We start from the raw sequence: 18405 nt of genomic DNA, 5'->3' as shown, positions 1-18405 counted from the left end.
TGCTACGAGGCATCCAGACACTTCAGGCTTGGGCCTCCTCACGCAACCCCAGGGGCAGCTCGCCCTTCGCACTGAGGGCTCTTGGTTTTGGACACCAGTTCCTATGAGAAAGGTTGGCTTTCACCCCAAAGCCTGGCTCCAATTCCCCAATCACATACACACAGGTTTCCCAGCCCAGACTCCTGTCTCCTCTAGGAAGACAGGCAGGCAGGCAGGCCAGATGTAGTGGTGCACACCTGTAATCCTAACACTCAGGAAGCTAAGGAAGGAGGATCCCAAGTTCAAGGCCAGCCTGGTCTATGAAACAAAACCCTGTCTCAAAAAATCCAACAAATAAAAAGGACAAACTTTAAAAACTGATGCCATCACTGACCCAGCAGTCTCATCCCTACTATACACACCAACAGGAAAGCACTACCAGTGTACCTCAAAGCCATGATCAAAATGTCACTGCAGCATGACTCATGATTACAAAGAAATACAAGTAGCCAAATGAGCAGTGCAATGGACTCTGATGATTTACCGCTGCAACACAATGAACACAAACTATTGCCACAGAAAACATGGCTGCGTTTCACAAACAAAATGTCAAACAAAAAAAGCCAGACAAAACACATACACATTATATGCTTCCATTCAGAGAAGTTAACAGGCAAGACTAACCCGTGGCATGAAGGTCAGGACTGGAGTCACTTGTGGGAAAAAGGTGGGGAAGTGACTCAGGGAAGGGGCAGGAGTGGATTTCTGGGGTGCAAATAATGTTTGAGTCCTCAACTCAAGAGTAGGTCCATGCATGGTCACTTGGGGAAACTCATCAGGCTATCCATGCATGATTCATGTATTTTTTTATGTACATCATACTTTTATAAAAAGCCTTTGGGGGAGGCACCAGTGATTGAACTTGGGTCCTTGCACTTGTGAAGCAGGCAGCAGAACCACTGAGCTAAATCCCCAGCTAAAAAGCATATTTTAAAACACACACACGAGGCAAAGGGGGGGTGTGTGTGTGATGAAAATGTTAAAAACAGACTAGGGTGACAAATGCACAACTATATCAATTCTCTGAGCTCTTAAATTACACTGAGTGGGGGCCGGGGATTTAGCTCAGTGGCACCACGCCTACCACACAAGCACAAGGTCCGGAGTTTGATCCTCAGTACCAAATAAACAAATAAATAAAAATAAAAAACCAAAGTTCCTTGGGAAAAAAAAATTTTTTTCCATTACACTGAGTTAGCTGGGCATGGTGCATGCCTGTAATCCCAGAACTTGGGAGACTGAGGCAGGAGGATCACTGTGAGTTCAAGACCAGACTGGGCTACGTAGTGAGTTCCAGGTCAGTCTCAACTACACAGTGCGACCCTGGTCTCTAAAGAAAAAAAAAATTACACTGAGTAGATTTCATGATATATCATACCACAATAAACTTTGAAGCACCACACATACACACACACACACACACACACACACATATGTATGTATAAAATAGAGGGATACTGGGATGCAAGCTAGATGAAGGTAAGGAATTCATGTGGAAAGACCATACTGCCCCACTCCTAAAACAGAAAAGGAGCTCAAAAAAATGTTATATGGGGGGAAAAAACTGCACACCCCCAAAAGTTAACTCTTCACAGGTTCACTGTATCACTTCTGGTGGGGAGTTCTAGTGACAGTTACAGAACAGGATTAAAGGCCCTAACTTCCTGCTGTTTCTGTCCTCTGCTTCTCTGCCAGGAGAATGGGTAAGAGCACAGACTCTGTGTGAGGCTGAGCAGGTTGCTCCTTGTGCCTTAGTCTCTTTATCTGCAAAACGGATAATAACCGTACCTATAGGTTCACCAAGAAGATCAAATGCAGTAATCTTTACACATTAAGTACTACATAAATGTTTCAGAAATAAAATAAAGCTCTCTCTTCTGGAAAAAATAAGGAAGACCTCCTTTTTTGGTACTGGGGATCGAACTGGGGTCCTTGAGCTTGTGAGGCAGGCGGAAGAACCACTGAGCTAAATCCCCGGCCCAAGAAGACCTTTCTTGAAAAAGGATGAACAGTTCTGCTGCTTTACCTGATGAAACGTATACTTGAACAAAAGCGTCAGAAACTCCACCACAGGAAACTGGGAGTAGGACTCGATTCTCCTTAAGTGAACACTCACAAAAAGCCGCAGGAAGTCGGTAAACTTCTCGATGTAGCTGAAGGAGACAAGAAGACAAAGGGGACATAAAAATCCTAGCCACCTTCTTAAAAAAGAACTTAAATTCAATCCAAATTCATTCAGTAGATAACTAGAGATTTATAATATTTTTTCAGTTAAAAATAAAAAGACCTGCAACAATTACCTACAGGATAGGAAACCCTTCATTCCATTATCACCTGAAACAGCAGAAAAGCAACTTTAATCCTGAGACACTATCTACAAGGCTGTTTTAAGTGAGCATTCTTGTATCTTCTAGCTCAATAGTGCTATGACTCAAGTGAAAGGACGGTGCTAAAAAGGTGACAGGCAGATTACGATGTTACTTCAATCTGGGAAACCTAGAAGACTGATTTTTTTTGCTAGGTGGGCAAAAATAAAAATGAATTGTGCTACAGACATAAAATGAAGGCTACACGAGAGGAAGGACATTGAGGCAACGCATGTTCAGGCTTATACCCTAACATTCATTTCTGCCCCCACAGCTACTGACAGCCCCACACCAATGTAGAAGCAATTCTCCAATATGAAGGGAGGCTCGTAGAGCCAGGAAAGCTCAAAGACAGTTTGGTCTTAAGTTTCCATATGGCAGATGAGGCCCAGAGAGGTGAAGTGACCAGCCAAGGTGACAGCCAGCTCACGGCAGAAGGGGACTAACATTCACTCCCAACGAATCCAGTGCTCTTTCTTTTCACAGCACAGTGAATCCCCAATTCATTTATATTCACAAAATTATCTCACAGAAGAATGTAGCTCACAGCTGCAAGAATAAGAGATTGTTGTTATTAAATACACAGTATATCATCACTCTCACATTTCAGAAACTGCCATTTTAAGCCCCTAAATACCAAAAGGCAATTAGGAAATGAGATGACAAACTACATTTTAGAGACCAACAAAAAAAGAAAAAACATACAAAGCCTTAACTGAAAATTAAATAATGTCTTAAAGCAATTCTGAAGTTCCTAACTGCAAAAAGGTATAGCAAAAAAAAATGAGAACCAAGATCTGACAGGTAAAGGTACAACATCCCAATGATGAATGTAACTGTATTGTATACTTTAGAAGTACCAATAAACTCAATAAAAAAGAGGGGGAAAAAAGGTATAGCCGAGATATGTAAAATAACAAAAGGAGAGAAGATGACTACCCCTCAAAACAACAAAATTGGCCCAGGAATGCAATGTCCCATGCTGTTCCCGGGACCCAGGACCCTGCATCCCGAGGTGGCCACTCTGCCTGTCCAACCTCTGACAGCTGGCTTACACATGTGGGAGCTCATGTGGAGTTTTCTCAAATTATATGCCTGTTCCAATAAGGAAAATGCTGTGCCTGGCTTATGGAGCCAAACACATGGAAAACAGGCACTGAAATCAACTGTTTTGAGAGGCAGGAAAGTACATCTCTCTGTGGGATTTAAGCACAAATGCTAGAGAGGCACAACCCTTCATTCCTCACTCAGCATATTTGTTGTAGTTTTATATAGGTCTCCAAAGTCTTCAACCAATTTACTGTTCTTTAGAAAGCTGCACTCACTTTTCTATCACTCGTAAAAGAACAAAGAGAAGTCATGAGCAAAATATCCAACAATCTTAATTTTATTTTAATCTCCAACTCAAGTTTTAAAAAATTATACTGTTCAGTAACTAAAATGCAGACTAGACTTCACCTCATTTTCTTTCCCTTGCCCACCTTCTGGTACAGATGCTAATGAACATTAGAAGTTAGGAAAAAAGCAATCCAGGAGAAGAGAAGCCAGGGATCTGTTAAGTGGCACCTAACAACCAAGGATGGACTGAGCCACTCAGAATTAGTGCTAGAAGACCCAAAAGCCAGGACACAAGCACGCAATATTGCACATGTCGCCTTTCCACTTCCAGGCACCTCTCAGCTTTCACAGGACAACAGGAAGCATAGGGTTAAAAGCAAGAGCACAACAAAACCAGAACATAGATAATCTATGACGACATTTCTGTACCATCTGAACATAAGCCATAACAAGTGTCTGGCTGATTACACTGTGCTTCAAGGAAAAGTGAAAACAACTGATATATGATGCTTGCTGGCATAAGCAGCTACATTTTTAATTATTAATATACGAGGACAAGGACCTGAGTTCGAGCCCCCGTACCCCGCCCCCCCCCAAAAAAATGAGGTCAATGCAGCCTTTCTTTCTTGTTTTCCTCTGCACTAGGTTCAAATTATATAAGCTATATCCCTAACTTTTTAATTTTATTTTGAGACGCAGTCCCTCTAAGTTACCCATTTTTGATTCTCTTGTCTCAGCTTCCCAAGTGGCTGGGATTATAGGTGTGTGCCACCATGAGTGGCTAAGAAAGCCTTTATCTACCAAGACAGAAAGGATATAAATCTGTGGGAATACCACAGCCTCTGAATTCATACTGAAAGTTATTACTAAATAATGAAAAAATGACAGCAAACCATGGGTTCTTTTGTGATTATACAAAGCAAATGATATGCAAAGCTCGTTTACAATAGATAAAAATAAACATATGCACTGACTTTTTTAGTTAGAAAACCTTGGAAGTGTCCAATTTTAAAAGGACTAAAGCTTTTAACTTTAGGCAGTTTCTGTATTATACTACTTTACTTTCCAAAAAGGAAATAGCTTAACTCTGTATAGTCACAAGGATAGTCCAGGAAAAATTCATGAAAATATTAATAACTTTTGCTGCCAGGCAACCTATAAATTATGTACTAATTCAATACAATGTATCTGTCTGAATGTTTCTGAACTGTCAATGTGATTTTTCATAATGTAACTTCCCTTGTCTAATATACAACAGTAGCATCATGTTAGTGAAAACTCTAAGATACAATAAATGACATCAGCTGCAAAGAAAACAAACAATACCTGCCTCCGACTCCCAATATGAAGTGATCTCCTAAAGAGCTTTAAGAAAATGGGTTTGGGTAATACTAGGCTATATTTAAGAGGACAGAAACAAAGTAATATAGGTATGTGCCACGTTAAGCTCCATTCACATTAACATCTCCCTAACTTTTGATAGTACTTGTCATTTGTGTAAAAGTCACAATAATAACGTTCCAAGATGTTCACTTGGGAAAAGTCAATGGTAAAAACTGACAAGCAGCACCAAGTGAGAAGCCGGTATAACTCCTGTACCTCCTCAGACTCTTCTCATCTTGCCTACACAGGAGCAGCGGTCTCGGTTCCTGCACCGCCTCAGACCTGCAAGCAATAATGAGGAAGCAGGGAGGACAGGAGACAGGTGGGGAAAGAGACAATAACCCACACAATCCACAATCCACTTTCCACTCTCAATGCATTTCCTTTAGCCACCCTAGCCCTTTCTCTCTCTCGTAGACTTACTGGTACACAGCCATCCTGCTGCTCCTCACCAGGAACCCCGCATTCTGAAACCACAGAGGATTCCAGGCACTAAGCAGCACAGCTCGATCAACAGTCAGGGCCCTTTCTCAGGGCACCACCAACTGATACCCGCTGTCATTACCTCTCATCGAGCTCTTCAAGCCTACTCTTCACTGTATGGGCATTGTTATCCTTGGTGATTTTCTGCAAGAGGTAGAAAGTCTGCTGGAACATACGCAGCAAATACTCCTCAAATTCCATAGGCACGCAGTTCTTGGACATGAGTTCATTAATACAGGACATGGCCAGGACCCCAAGCCGACCACGCTCCTGACCCAAGACACAGTTCTGGCTGCTGCCATTCACTGAGGCCATCTTTCTGGCTCGGGTGTCACAGCCAAAGCGTGCAAAGTGGAAGATGGTGGTGAGGAGGGATGGGGTGATGCTGGCAGACAGAGGAATCCAACTGAAGAGGTGGGCCAGGCACTCCAGGGCCAGGGAGCAGACATGCTCACTCTCCGCATCAAGGATGGGGATTGGCTGGCTCAACAGCTTGGCTGAACTAGGGCTCTGCAGCAGGTTACTCAGCAAATCACCTGAAAAGTTTAAAGAGGTCTTATGATACCCAATATCAAATCTCTTACAAGTAATTCTCCTTCAAAAAAAATTAACTTACCTATGAAATAAAAAAATTAAATCAATATGCTCAATGTGAAACACCAGCTAAAGGGGCTTCGGGTAGAGCTCAGAGGTAGGAATAGTGCTTAGCAGCCTGGCATGAGTAAAACCCTAGATTCATTCCCCAGTAAGAAATAAAGAAAAAAAGACAGAAGCAACTATAAAAACTTTACAATACAGCAAAATAAGATCATTGATTCTGATACTTGAGGGAAAATCTGATTATAATCTTCAATGTTTCAAGTTTAGTTTTAGTGACATTTGTAGAATAGTAGTTTCCCAGAAGGCAAAGTAGTGAGGAAACAAATGGACTATTCCCTGACTATAAAACCCTATCCTACCCAAGCTTTCTCTCTTCTACCCTCCAAAATCATGACCTGCTTTTTAGAAAAAAAAAAACACAACCATTAAGTAAATAAAATCACCTAACAAAATATCTGTTGTCAAATGAGCTAAAGATTAAAGACAAAACCTTAAAATGCAAAGAAAAAAGAAAAAAGAAAAAAAAACAGGTATACCTGATCTAAAGGGAGGAAAAGACACACTGAAACCCCCATACACAGACTTCAATAAAAAATAAATAAATAACAGCACCAAATCAATGAGAAACATTAAAGGAATGTGACTAGGCAGGTAGCAAGAAGACAGCACAATGTTAACAGCAGAAAGGACGAAAATCTAAAATACACACAAAAAATGCTACACACCACCATCACTTCAACATAGAGAGGCAGCAGATATGAAGAGATACGTTTCAGAAGAAATGTAAAAGGGAACCAGCATATAAAGAGACATCAAACTCATTGGTAACCAGGAAGTGCAAGTTTTCTGAGGAAAATAAGAATGCTGAAGGGCAGCACGTTTGGGGGGTGGGGGTGGAGCACTCACAGCACCACTGCTCAGTGGACCCTGGCACCCCCATGCCTGCTCTCTATAAACCCAGCCTGCCCGCCCCCATCCGCTGTCTCCTGAACACTCCGGAAGGGTGGAATCAAGTGGGGCTCTTCACTGTGGGGAGGGGATGGGTGAGATGCTGGGGCTGCACATCACACCTCACTCCTAGAAGCAATATTTTAAAGGCACAGGCAAAAGCTAAATAGCTTCAAAAGAGTGCTGAATAAAGTCAAAAATAATTGTGTCCAACCACATCATTTACATGCTGAAATATATGGGAACTACTAAGTATTTACAAGAATGTGAAACCAAAAAGGAGTACGTTATTACATGCATGAAAATGACTGTTCACTGTGGGGAGAGAGGACAGAGGAGAACGGGCTCAAAGGAAATAAATTAGCAACAATGACAGGAGTCCCACATAACCGTGACGCTCAAGTGCCATCAAGTTCGCTATCTGCACTTCTGCCCGACATGTCCAAACCCACGCATTACTGCAAAGTGCCTCAGTTCTCAGTTTGGTCCCCGGCTCCCTGAGGACCCCCAAGACCTATCAGAAGGTACACAAATTGTCTTTTCTTTCCTTTTGGTGGTATGAGGTTCAAACACAGAGCCTCCCACATGCAGTCATGTACTCTGCCATGGAGCTAGCTTCTAGCGTCTCAGGGGGGTGGGGAGTTGTAGTTGTTGTTTTGAGACAAGGTCTCACTGATGTAGTCCCGGTTGGCCCTGAACTCTCACTATGTAGCTCAGGCTGGCCTGGAACTCACAGAAGTCCTCCCGCCTCAGCTTCCCAAGTACTGGGATTACAAATGTGCACCACCACAAACCCAACTCAAAACTTTTTTTTTTTTTTTTTTTAAAGAGGCCAAGTTTCATAGAATTTTTGCTTGAAAAAATGTTTTTACAAAATACTCTTCCAACCAAAGAGACTTTCCCATAGGATACATGTAGCTTTCTGCCTTAAAAGATTACAGTATTACATCCAAAGGGGAGAGTTTTTTTAAATAACCACCTAGCTGCAAGACCTACAAGGGAAGCAGATTTCTTTTTAAGTGCCTTTAAAATGCAAAAATAAGTAATGTAATTGTTGAATCCATTGAAATTTTAAAACTTTCTTTAAAATGGTCCATATGGTATGCATATCACACCTGGTACAAAACTGCTTGTATTTACTTTGAAACACAAAAACAATGCATATGAACAGTAGTCTTTGAAAAATAATTTGAAATGCTACCACTACATCATAAGACCAACTCAGACAGTACAGACAGAATTAACAAACACACTGAATATTAAAGTATTCAAACATTCTTTGAATTTTTTCAGTACCACTCACTGGTTAGGATAAAAAAGTTGCCAAACTAATTCGGAATGCCTTATTTCACACTACATCTACCATATCTTGCTATGTATATTCTAAAAATGCTCAGCTGGGTTTTAGGATGTAAACTCTCTTTTCCTAGCTTTTCTGTTGCAATCTAGCAGCCTTGAACCCTTTTTCCAGCTTCCTCTGCTGCTTCTAACAGAATTTCTTTTCTCTCCGGAATGGTAGGCAGTACAGGATGAGCAACGGCTGGGTGTGGTGTTAAGGAGGATGATAAAAATTCTTTTTCTATTACAGTTCCAGAAAAAGCCTCAGGTGCTCCCGATGAGGGCAACGGTTTGTTTTCTTCTTGTGGTTCCTCTTCCAAAATGCTCACTGGTGTCACCGCAAGTGGCTTCTTCACAGCTAATAACCCCCACCCCAGCACTGCTCTCACTGTTCCCTCTGCTTCCAGGCTACATCTTGGATAGCCTGTCGGTTCTCAGAATTTTGGTCTTGGAACCCATTTACTGTTAAAAATCATTGGAATCCTCAAAAAGCTTTGTGAGTTATATCTGTTCATAATAAAACTGAGGAATTTACAAATATTTAAAAATGTGATCAGCCAAGCACATGATTATAACCCAAGCACTCTGGAGGCTGAGAATTTTAAAATAGTTTAATTCATTTAAATAACAAAACTGTTAATGTAAATATGTTTAATTTTTAAAAGCCTTACTCAAAAAACAAAAGGTGATGAGAATAGCAGTTTTTTATATTTTTAACATTTTAAAAAAGAGAGCTAGACTCTCGTCTGCTTCACAGTCAAGGTATTGCAATATATTGTTTCATTAAAATTGTGAAGAAAATCTAGCTTCATATAGATTTACAACCGAAAAAAGTTTTTTAGATGCCATTTTAGGTAACTATTATATTAAAATTTGACAAGTAATTTCTTAAATCATTAACTACAACATGGAATTTCAATGAGCTTTTCTACTGTACATTCACAAGAAAAAAGGACTAAAAAACGACAGTGTCTTAGAATTGTTATGAGCAAACATTTGCTCTTTTGGCACCCCAAATTTAGGGGGACCTCCTAGTTATCTTCACACCTATTGAAAACTGCCACTTTATACTACTGTTGATGTTGTAAGTGCAAACAAGTCAATTAACTTTTGTCAGCCTCAATCTCTTCAGCCATTAAAATGAAGATTTTGTGATTTTATAAATATGGGGTTTAATTTCCTTATTGAAAGAGTAAGAAGTCATCCCATCTGGTGACTCAGAAGAATTTTCTAGAATGGAACCACTAAGGGGAAAAAGGTCAAGTATCACTAATAATAGTAAGAACAGCTACTTCTTTGTCATTATTTGCTCCACCCTGTACAAACAATTTTACATGTATATTCTTACTTAATGCAATTTCTCATTTTTACAACTCTAAAGCAAATACTACTATTATTAGCATTTAGAGACTGTTAGAATAATCTAAGTATAGATGAATCAATCCTTTCCCCCAAATAGCAAGAGACAGAAATAAAACTAAAATCAGGTCTGGTCTCAAAGTTGATGTTCCTTTCCAAAAATCAACTGGAAAAATTACGTGCCCAGGAAAAATGAGCAAGAAGAAAGGTAATAATATAGAAAAACATATATGATATAAACTAGCATGTGTACAACATAAATGCAACTGCAGTAAGATACATGCACAAGGACAAAGGACACAATTGTACAAAGATTTGTAGAAGGATGGATGATCCGTGATTTTTTTATCCCCTCATTCAAAAGAAACTGTTAACTTTGTTTCTTGATAAAAAATTCTTTTAAAGCTGAGCACAGTGGTGTATGTGGTCCTAGTTACTCAGAAGACTAAAGAAGGAGTAATGTGTGAGCCCAGGAGCTTGAGGCCAACCTGGGCAAAACAGCAAGACCTTATCTTAAAAAGGGGGGGGGGAGCAGGAGCAGGAACGGGAGAGGGGTTTTACTATAATCCCACAGAACAGAGAGGCCGCTCTGTGCTGCAGCATTTCCAATGGGAACCTCCAAGCTGTCTATGCAGGTGCACTTGTGAGTGACTTCATCTGCCCCGAATGAGGTGAGGTCTGGCATCAGCATGCGCCCATGTCCAGAGGTGTGTGGATGAATGTGGGACAGGTACATCCCAGAAATACTGGGCATACTTGGGGTAGATTCTCATGCCAAGTTCTCTTCAGCTTTTTTCTTACATCTTTTTTTTAACTTACTGATATTTTATGTTTTCCATTCAGTTCTGCATGTACTAACTCAGGGCTTCTCAACCCCAGCATTACCGATATCTGGGCTAGTTAATTCTTTGGTGTCCTGTGCATTACAGGATATTTAGCGACATGGCTGGCCTCCACTCTCTAGATGTCAACACTGCTCTTCTACTTCTACCAACCAAAAAATTTCACATCGCCAAACACCCTGTAAGAGACAAAGACCACCCTGAAAACCACAGATGTAACCGTAGCATTAATTCAGTAAGATGAGAGGAAACTGTTCAAGGAGCCCTTGGGAGACCGTGAGATCACAGGAGCTGTGGGTGACTCTTACGGGCAGCTTATAAGGGATATATGAGAAGATTTACATATGCACAAAGATATGCAACTGGAAATGCATTTGGGAGAAAGTAGGAAGGCACAGTGTGGTCTCAACTCAAGGAATCACAGATCTGTATTTGAAAGCACACACCATGTGGATGAAGACAGTATACCTTCCTTTTTGTTGCAGGATAATCAAGGCTAACCAAGAATTGCAGTATTGATCTAATTTCATTCTGTACCCCCTCCCATCTGTCCAAGAAAGAAGTACATACGAGAAGAGTAAGAGGCACAAACTATGCCAGTACAACAGAAAGGCAGACAGCCCCGTCCACACCTTTCCCGCCTTCTACCTCAGAAGCAGTTATTCTCTCTTTACAGCTAAAGACATAAATGGTCAGAGAATTAATGGGATCTGTTCAAGGTCACACAGCAAGCAGGAAGTCCAGGACTCAAAACCAGGGGGTGGAGGGTGTGATCAGAAGTGATGACACTGCCTCGCAGGTACAAGGTCCTGAGCTTGATCCCCGGTACCAAAAAAAAAAAGAAGTGATGACAGTGATCAAGAAGGCAAAACTAGGGGCCGGGGATTTAGCTCAGTGGTTCGGTGGCCTGCCTTGCAAGCGCAAGGACCTGAGTTCAATCCCCAGTACCAAAAAAAAAAAAAAATAGACAAAACTAGGGGCTGGAGGTAAGGCTCAGTGGCAAAGCACTCAGCTAACATGTGCAAGGCCACGGGTTCATCCTCAGCACGCTGGGGAAAAGGGCACAAAATAAGGACACACACCGTGCACCAGACGCAGGATGGTGGGTTCACGTCCCCACTCCACCACCAGAGCTACGGGATCAGACGAGTTAACCTACACCAGCCCCAGGCTCCTTGTCTGAAAACCAGAGACAAAACTATGAGCTGCTTCACCTAAGTCCCATCTAGTACCCTGAGGGATCCTTATCATGGTAGGTTTAGGAGATTAAGCAAAAGTTTGGAGGAACTCTTGTGAGGGAAAAAAACATACTCTTTGAAACCTTTTTCTATCTCCAGAGGGTAACAGTTGTTGTTGCTGCAAACACTACAAATCCCCAGACTCTTCTTTGAAAGTACCCAAACATAAAACTCTATTAAAGGGAAGTCTGTGTGAAAAGAGACCAAAAGCCTAAAGAAACTCCTAAACCTCAACAGGAGCTCCCTGGGAATTCAGGCAGGGCCGGGAGCATCCAGTGGAGACTGCTGATGCGATACGCAAAGGAATTCACCTGGTTTATCCACTGTGTACTACAGTTTCTTAAAATGAACTTCCATAAAATTCAGGCTATGGGGGTCAAGAAAGCTTTCACTTAATGCAGTGCCTTCGGTGCAGAAAGAAAGTAGGAAAATAAACACTGGTTAAATCATCAACACTATCTGAATAATGGATCAAGACCCTATGACTTTGCTTACAATTATCATAAAGAGAAAAAAATCCAACACATGCACACACGATTCCTTCTGTGGTTATTCTCAAAAGGGGAAGCTCATCAGCTTAAAAGCTTACTTAACTCCCTAGGCTTCCCACCCCCACATCTCTATTCAGCATTTTCCCAAATACTGAAAGTCAAGTCCTCAAAACATTTTAAAGTGTTTAAATGGCAATTCTCAAAACTATGCTCCACATGTCCAGGTTTTGTTATACAGAAATGTTAAGATCATTTCACCTACCTTTACAAACGAAACGTAGACAACATATAAAATAATATATTTTTCATTTATGTGATATGATAGTCCCCAACCTGGCCTCAAGAACATACTTGAACAAAGCCAAATACAACATATATCTTTGCAGACTAAAAACTGACCTCAGAAAAATAAGCTTTACTGCAGTAAGCTGCTGCCACTGACTTCAACTGGATGCTAAGCTAGTAGTATATGCTGCTATCTACAGACAAACCCAATTCAAAAGAACTACTCTTTGCAAATCATACATAAGCGAAATGACAAATGTAAAGAGTAAACAAACTATGGGAGACTCCAAAGTTTTTGTATTCAATGATAATATCAAATCTCTACATCATTTACAAATTTTTCTTTAACCACTCAAAGACTGAAAAATATAAATGTACTGAGCCACCTCTCCTTAAGAATGGTGGGGGGACCCTCCATGCAGAGCAATTACCTAGCATGAATAAGGCCCTGGGGTCATTCCCCAACAAGGCACACACATGAGTGCATGCACAAACATAGATGATTTGCCACCAAACACAAATAATATAGTTCAAATTTCAGTGAGCCTTTTTTTTTTTTTTGTACTGGGGATCGAACTCAGGACCTTGTGCTTGAGGCAGGCAGCGGAAAAACTGAGCTAAATCTCTGGCCCTATGAGCTTTAATATATTCTAGAACTGTTATAGTTTTTAATCTGAGTTGTATAATAAATGCCTCTCTAACAATTTTTAATCCAAGTATCAGTGAAATTAGGAATACTGTACTCTGTGCAGTGCCCAACACTTCATGATCTATTTTTATTCTATATTAACTGCAAAAATTTCAATTTCCACTTATTAACAAGAGGCTATATGAAACAGCTTGAACTCAGACGATACAAACATCTGATTTCAACAGCCCATTTCCCTAGGGTAAAAAAGAAAGATGTGGAAATCTTTCTCATTAGTCACATCAACCTTTACAGTACAGGAAGTAAATAGGTGCTAATTCACAGGGTGCACTCTACTTGAAAAGCATTTGTGATCATTTAGTGTAAACAAAAGATTAAGAAACTGCAAGTTTCTGCTGCAACACAATTTCCTCTTTTCATCCACCCTTTGAAAATAGTCAATTTCTGAAACAGATACTAATGTAACTGTGGACAATAACTAGCGACCGTGAAGTATTTAATAACTGTGATTATACCCAGGCTGCCAGAACCACTGAGCTAAACCCCCAGCCCCAGCAATTTATTCTTAACCAGTGTAAATTTAGTGCTGCCTACTGTGCACTAGACAATGCGTCCTGGCCACAGGACTTCTGCTCCAGTCCAGTGGGGAAGAAAGTCCTCTCCTCATGCTGCTGCTCAGCTAGGCAGACCTGTCAAGCCCCAAGGCCTCTACCTACCTAAGCACAAGCAACACAACCATGAAACCTGAGGAAAAAGAGAAAAGCTGACAGGGACCAAAGACCAGAGACAGATGACAAAAGACCAAAGGTGCCATCTTCATCATGAGTACAAAAGAAGCAAAGCGTTGTTGATCAACCTAGTACATCAGAAAGTACAAATATTTAGCCAAAAAAAAAAAAAGGTATAAAGCTAGCTAACAGAGAAACATGGTCAGAAAAGCCGAAACAGATTAGGGAAGAATCAGATCTTTATCCATAAGCTCTAAGAGCTCTGCTCTGCTGAGAGACACTCCCCGCTACACACACAGACACACACACACTGCACTGAATGCCAGGCAGGCCATACCACTTTCTCCGGAGGTCGGCGACGGTGGTGGAGTGGCGGCAGTAACACTGTGTTTGTCCCAGACGGTCTCCAAGATACCTACCAAAAAAGAAACTGACTTTAAGAGGAACAAAGTACAGCATATAGAAATCAGATCTGAACCCTCTCATAGAACATCACTATTTAAACATCCCTCCCAACTCTATGTTGCCCTGTAGCCAATGGCCACGCTCCTCTACTTTCAGCTACGGATTCTGGAGAGTCCTGGCCCACTCGGGGTCTCTGCTCCTCGCCCCAACTTGGTGATGTGGCTTCTTCCCACTGTTTCCACACACTGCTCGGATCCCAAGGTCACCTGGTGGCTAGGTCCACTCAAGAATCACTTTAATCCTTGTCCTCCTAGACTACTGGGTGGCACTCCGGGTCAGTGCCTAAACTCTTCTCTGAGCCCCTGATGCCATTTTCCTCTGGTTTCCCTAGACACAATTCTCTTTCTCTGTTATCACCACCCCTTGCCCGTCCATCATTTAAATTATACCTCTTTCCCCAGGCTCCTATAGGGAGCCATTCTACATAAAAATCATTTCACAATTAAACTATGATCAGGGATGTATGAGGTCTAGTCTTCTTGCCTGCGGGCCAGCTAAGGAATGCTGAAACAACTCCATTTTGCCTCTGGTCACAGCTGAGACCTCAATGGTCCCGTGATGCTGTGAAGTTCAAGGGCAAGATTACATCAGCTGAAGACATCCTGGTTCTTTGAGAAAGTAGCAGCAATACAAAAACAGAAAGGTTTCCGGTGGGTAAGGACAAATTCCTTATCAGCTTAACTCATCCCACCTACTGTCGGAAGACGGAAGACGTTTAGCTCATCTCACGTCCTAACCAACTTGGGCTCCTCAAAGACCGAGGATCCTCACCCCTACCCTCCAAGCCATCTGATGCTCCCTATGAACCCAACAGTGGCAAGCTCGGAGTGCCTCTGTCTTTGCTGTCTAGCACATCATTCATAGGGCCCAAGACCCAGTCTTTCCTCTAAGTCTCGTTTCTGTCTTTATTTTCTTATTAGCTTTGTGCTGCTGTGGTTCACAGGACAACAGGGCCTACTGCAGGGGTTCTGGTAATGTCCCCTTTCCCATTCCCTACAGACCCCTTGTTTATTCACCATCTCTTCCTCTCCTTTGACCCTCTCTGCTGAAGTAACTCACCTACTGCCATGGCTGTAACAAAATATTCTGAAGCTTCTCCAGAACTCATCCTGACTATATACCAGCTCCATGTTACATCACATCACATTACAGGGACTTAAAACTAGGCAAGACAGGGCTGGGAATTTAGTACAGTGGTGCTACTGCCTGCCTCACAAGCACAAGGTTCTGAGTTCGATCCCCCAGTACAAAAAAAAAAATAGGCAAGAGATTCACTCACAGACCTGCATGGCCAGCTGCTTCCTGAACAACTTCACCTGGACATACCAACCTCAGCTTTTCTTCCCCCACAAACCTGCCATTAATCCTCCCATGTTCCTCACTGCATAAAGGCATCACATCACAAATCTCAGCACCTGGCCTCCGCTCACCTATGTGAGAATTCAGGTTGTCCCACACAAAGGGATTCATCGTGTCAAACCATCTGCAGGGCCTTCAACTTGTGCTTCTCCACCTCTGACCTGCTTTCCTATCCCAAATCCCAACTTGACCTTTCCACGAAACTACCTGCTACGTATGGATCCCTCAGAATTCCATGCAGTTCTCACCTCCTCCAGCCTGCTCACTTTTAGCTGTACATGAAACATGCCTCCAACCTAACTCTTCAAACACTGAGTTTTGTTTTTTTAAACTGCCTGCTTACTTGCCTGTCCCGCACAAGGATGCAAATTAGCAGAGGGCAAGAACTGCTTTATTCCTGGTATGCCTCTAAAGAACCAGGCACATACAATAATCATACAGACTAATAAAGATATTTTACCTCATTTATTTTTACAATATGGATACATCTTGAAGACAACGTTTAAGTGAAAGCTACCAGACACAATAGGTTATACATGATTCCACTTTATGAAAAGTCCAGAGTAAACAAATCTTTATAGACAAAAAGTAAATCACTGGTTGCCAGGGACTGGGGGAAGAAAAGAAGGCCAATGGGTATAAGGGTGATAAAAATGTTCCAAAATTATACAGTGGTAATGGCTGCACAACCTTGTGAGTACACTAAAAAACAGTGAATTACTATACTTTAGTGAATTTTATGTTATGTGAATTATATTTCAATATTTAAAATATTTGAAATGCTGCTAGGCACAGGACAGAGAGACATAAAACATGGTCCCTAAATATAAACCTATCATCTAGATGAGGCATCAATAAGTGCGCTTTGAAAAAAAAATACTCCAAGGTTCAAGCTCCCTTCTAGGATTTAATGAAGTTGAGGAGACAAATGACAAGTTCACTTTTAATCAGTCATCCTTTCAACCAATTTCAAGGACCTGCCACATACCGAGCATCAAGTGGACATAAGACAGAAGAGCTACCTGACATTGAAGAGGAATCTGGGGAGAGGAGCTGGAGGTGCAAATACTTCTCTTCAAGACACACTCCTAACAGCACGCCCAAGTCCAGGCACTGGAGGGCCCAGTGCTGAGCCATCACACACCCAACCTGAATGAGTGGGCTCCCACAGCCCTAGGGACCCGGACACTCCACTCTTCCCACCTTCCTGTCTCACCGCATGGTGTGCTTGCCCTCTGTACCCTGTCACAAGGCTCTAATTCAACAGATGGAACAAAATGCTACATCCACTGCAACCTAGGACACAGGAGCTGATTCCAAAGCACCACGTCTCACTCCCTTGCACAGAACAGGAAATCTTCACATCTTCCCACCCTTCCAACTTCTTCTGATGTTAATCAAATTACTTTAAATAACACTCTCACTTAAACTACAGCATTTGTGTTTCAGTCACATCCCCATGACCTAGACTATATCTCATCGATCGCAATTACAGTGAAGACCAATTAAAGAAAGACTACAAGGAAATTACCGTTACAGATCTATTCTAGTGTGTGTTGAGACACTAAGCCCAAGGGATAAGAAAGCACTAAACTCTTTGTTTTTATGCTTAGTCTCAGAAACTGCCCAAAAGAACTGAGCTCTGGGAATCTCAGACAGGGCTTTGTCTCTGGATGCCACCAACCAATTACCTGTAAGGAGCCCAAGCACGGTCTGCACCTGGTCCAGCAGCAGCTTCCGCAACTCCTCCTTCCGAGCCACACTGAGGTCCTCACGGGGACAAGCTAGCTCTTCTGAGGTTGTCTTCAACATGATCAGCCCAAGGGGAGTTGTTGCAGGGGACTGGATCAACTGCCAGGGAAAAAGCAAGTTCTGAGGCGTGCTGGTTGAATTAATAATGTACAAAGAGGACTTAGGAGCATTAACCCTGTTAAGTACCTTTGTATATGCTTAGTCTTACGTGAACAGGCTATAAAAATCACTTTAGAAAAATGAAGTATATTTATATACTTCAAGTATATTTATATAGTTTTACTTAACTAATCATTCAAAACATACTTTCATCTTATTTTAAGGACTAAATTCTAACACCACGAACTTAAAAACAGCCAGAGAAAAATGTTCTTTTATAACTAACATGCCAATTTTTACCCAGGTCCAGGTTTCTAACAGTCTTGCTCACTTTGCCTAGTAGCCAAATTTTGGGGGGTTTGGGGTTTTGTTTTTTTTAAGAGCAGGTAGAATTTATTGAAAGAAAGCTTCTGTCTAAGAGAGACAGAAGGGGGACAGGAAAGTGGGTTGCCCCTTCTAGTAGCCAAATTTTATACACACATACAGACTAAAATACAGATGGGCCAGGGATTTAGCTCAGTGGCTCTGCACGTATCTCGTAAGCACAAGGTCCCGAGTCCAATCCCTGGTACCAAAAACAAAAGCAAAACAAAAATACAGAATAGAGTCACACACTACATTGTGTTTTTGCCAAAGTCAGATT

The 18405-nt window shown here is 41.6% G+C and overlaps 1 protein-coding gene across 3 annotated transcripts in view; it reads right to left on the bottom strand.

The window, feature by feature from the left end:
- The window catches only part of Xpo6 (exportin 6), a 108202-nt gene that overhangs the window by 51529 nt on the left and 38268 nt on the right, over positions 1 to 18405 (bottom strand). For all 3 annotated transcript variants that reach the window (XM_019207411.2, XM_010623503.3, XM_019207410.2), the window contains exons 5-8: positions 17603 to 17762; positions 14425 to 14502; positions 5692 to 6145; positions 2066 to 2192 (exon numbers count right to left, since the gene is read on the bottom strand). In XM_019207411.2, coding sequence (XP_019062956.1) covers positions 2066 to 2192; positions 5692 to 6145; positions 14425 to 14502; positions 17603 to 17762 — 819 coding nt within the window. The remainder of the gene's footprint in view (positions 1 to 2065; positions 2193 to 5691; positions 6146 to 14424; positions 14503 to 17602; positions 17763 to 18405) is intronic.

This window comes from Fukomys damarensis, unplaced genomic scaffold (assembly GCF_012274545.1).
Source record: "Fukomys damarensis isolate Sample0158 unplaced genomic scaffold, DMR_v1.0_HiC HiC_scaffold_34, whole genome shotgun sequence".
Taxonomy (NCBI): Eukaryota; Metazoa; Chordata; class Mammalia; order Rodentia; family Bathyergidae; genus Fukomys; species Fukomys damarensis.
This window is presented reverse-complemented; position numbering and strand designations above follow the sequence as displayed.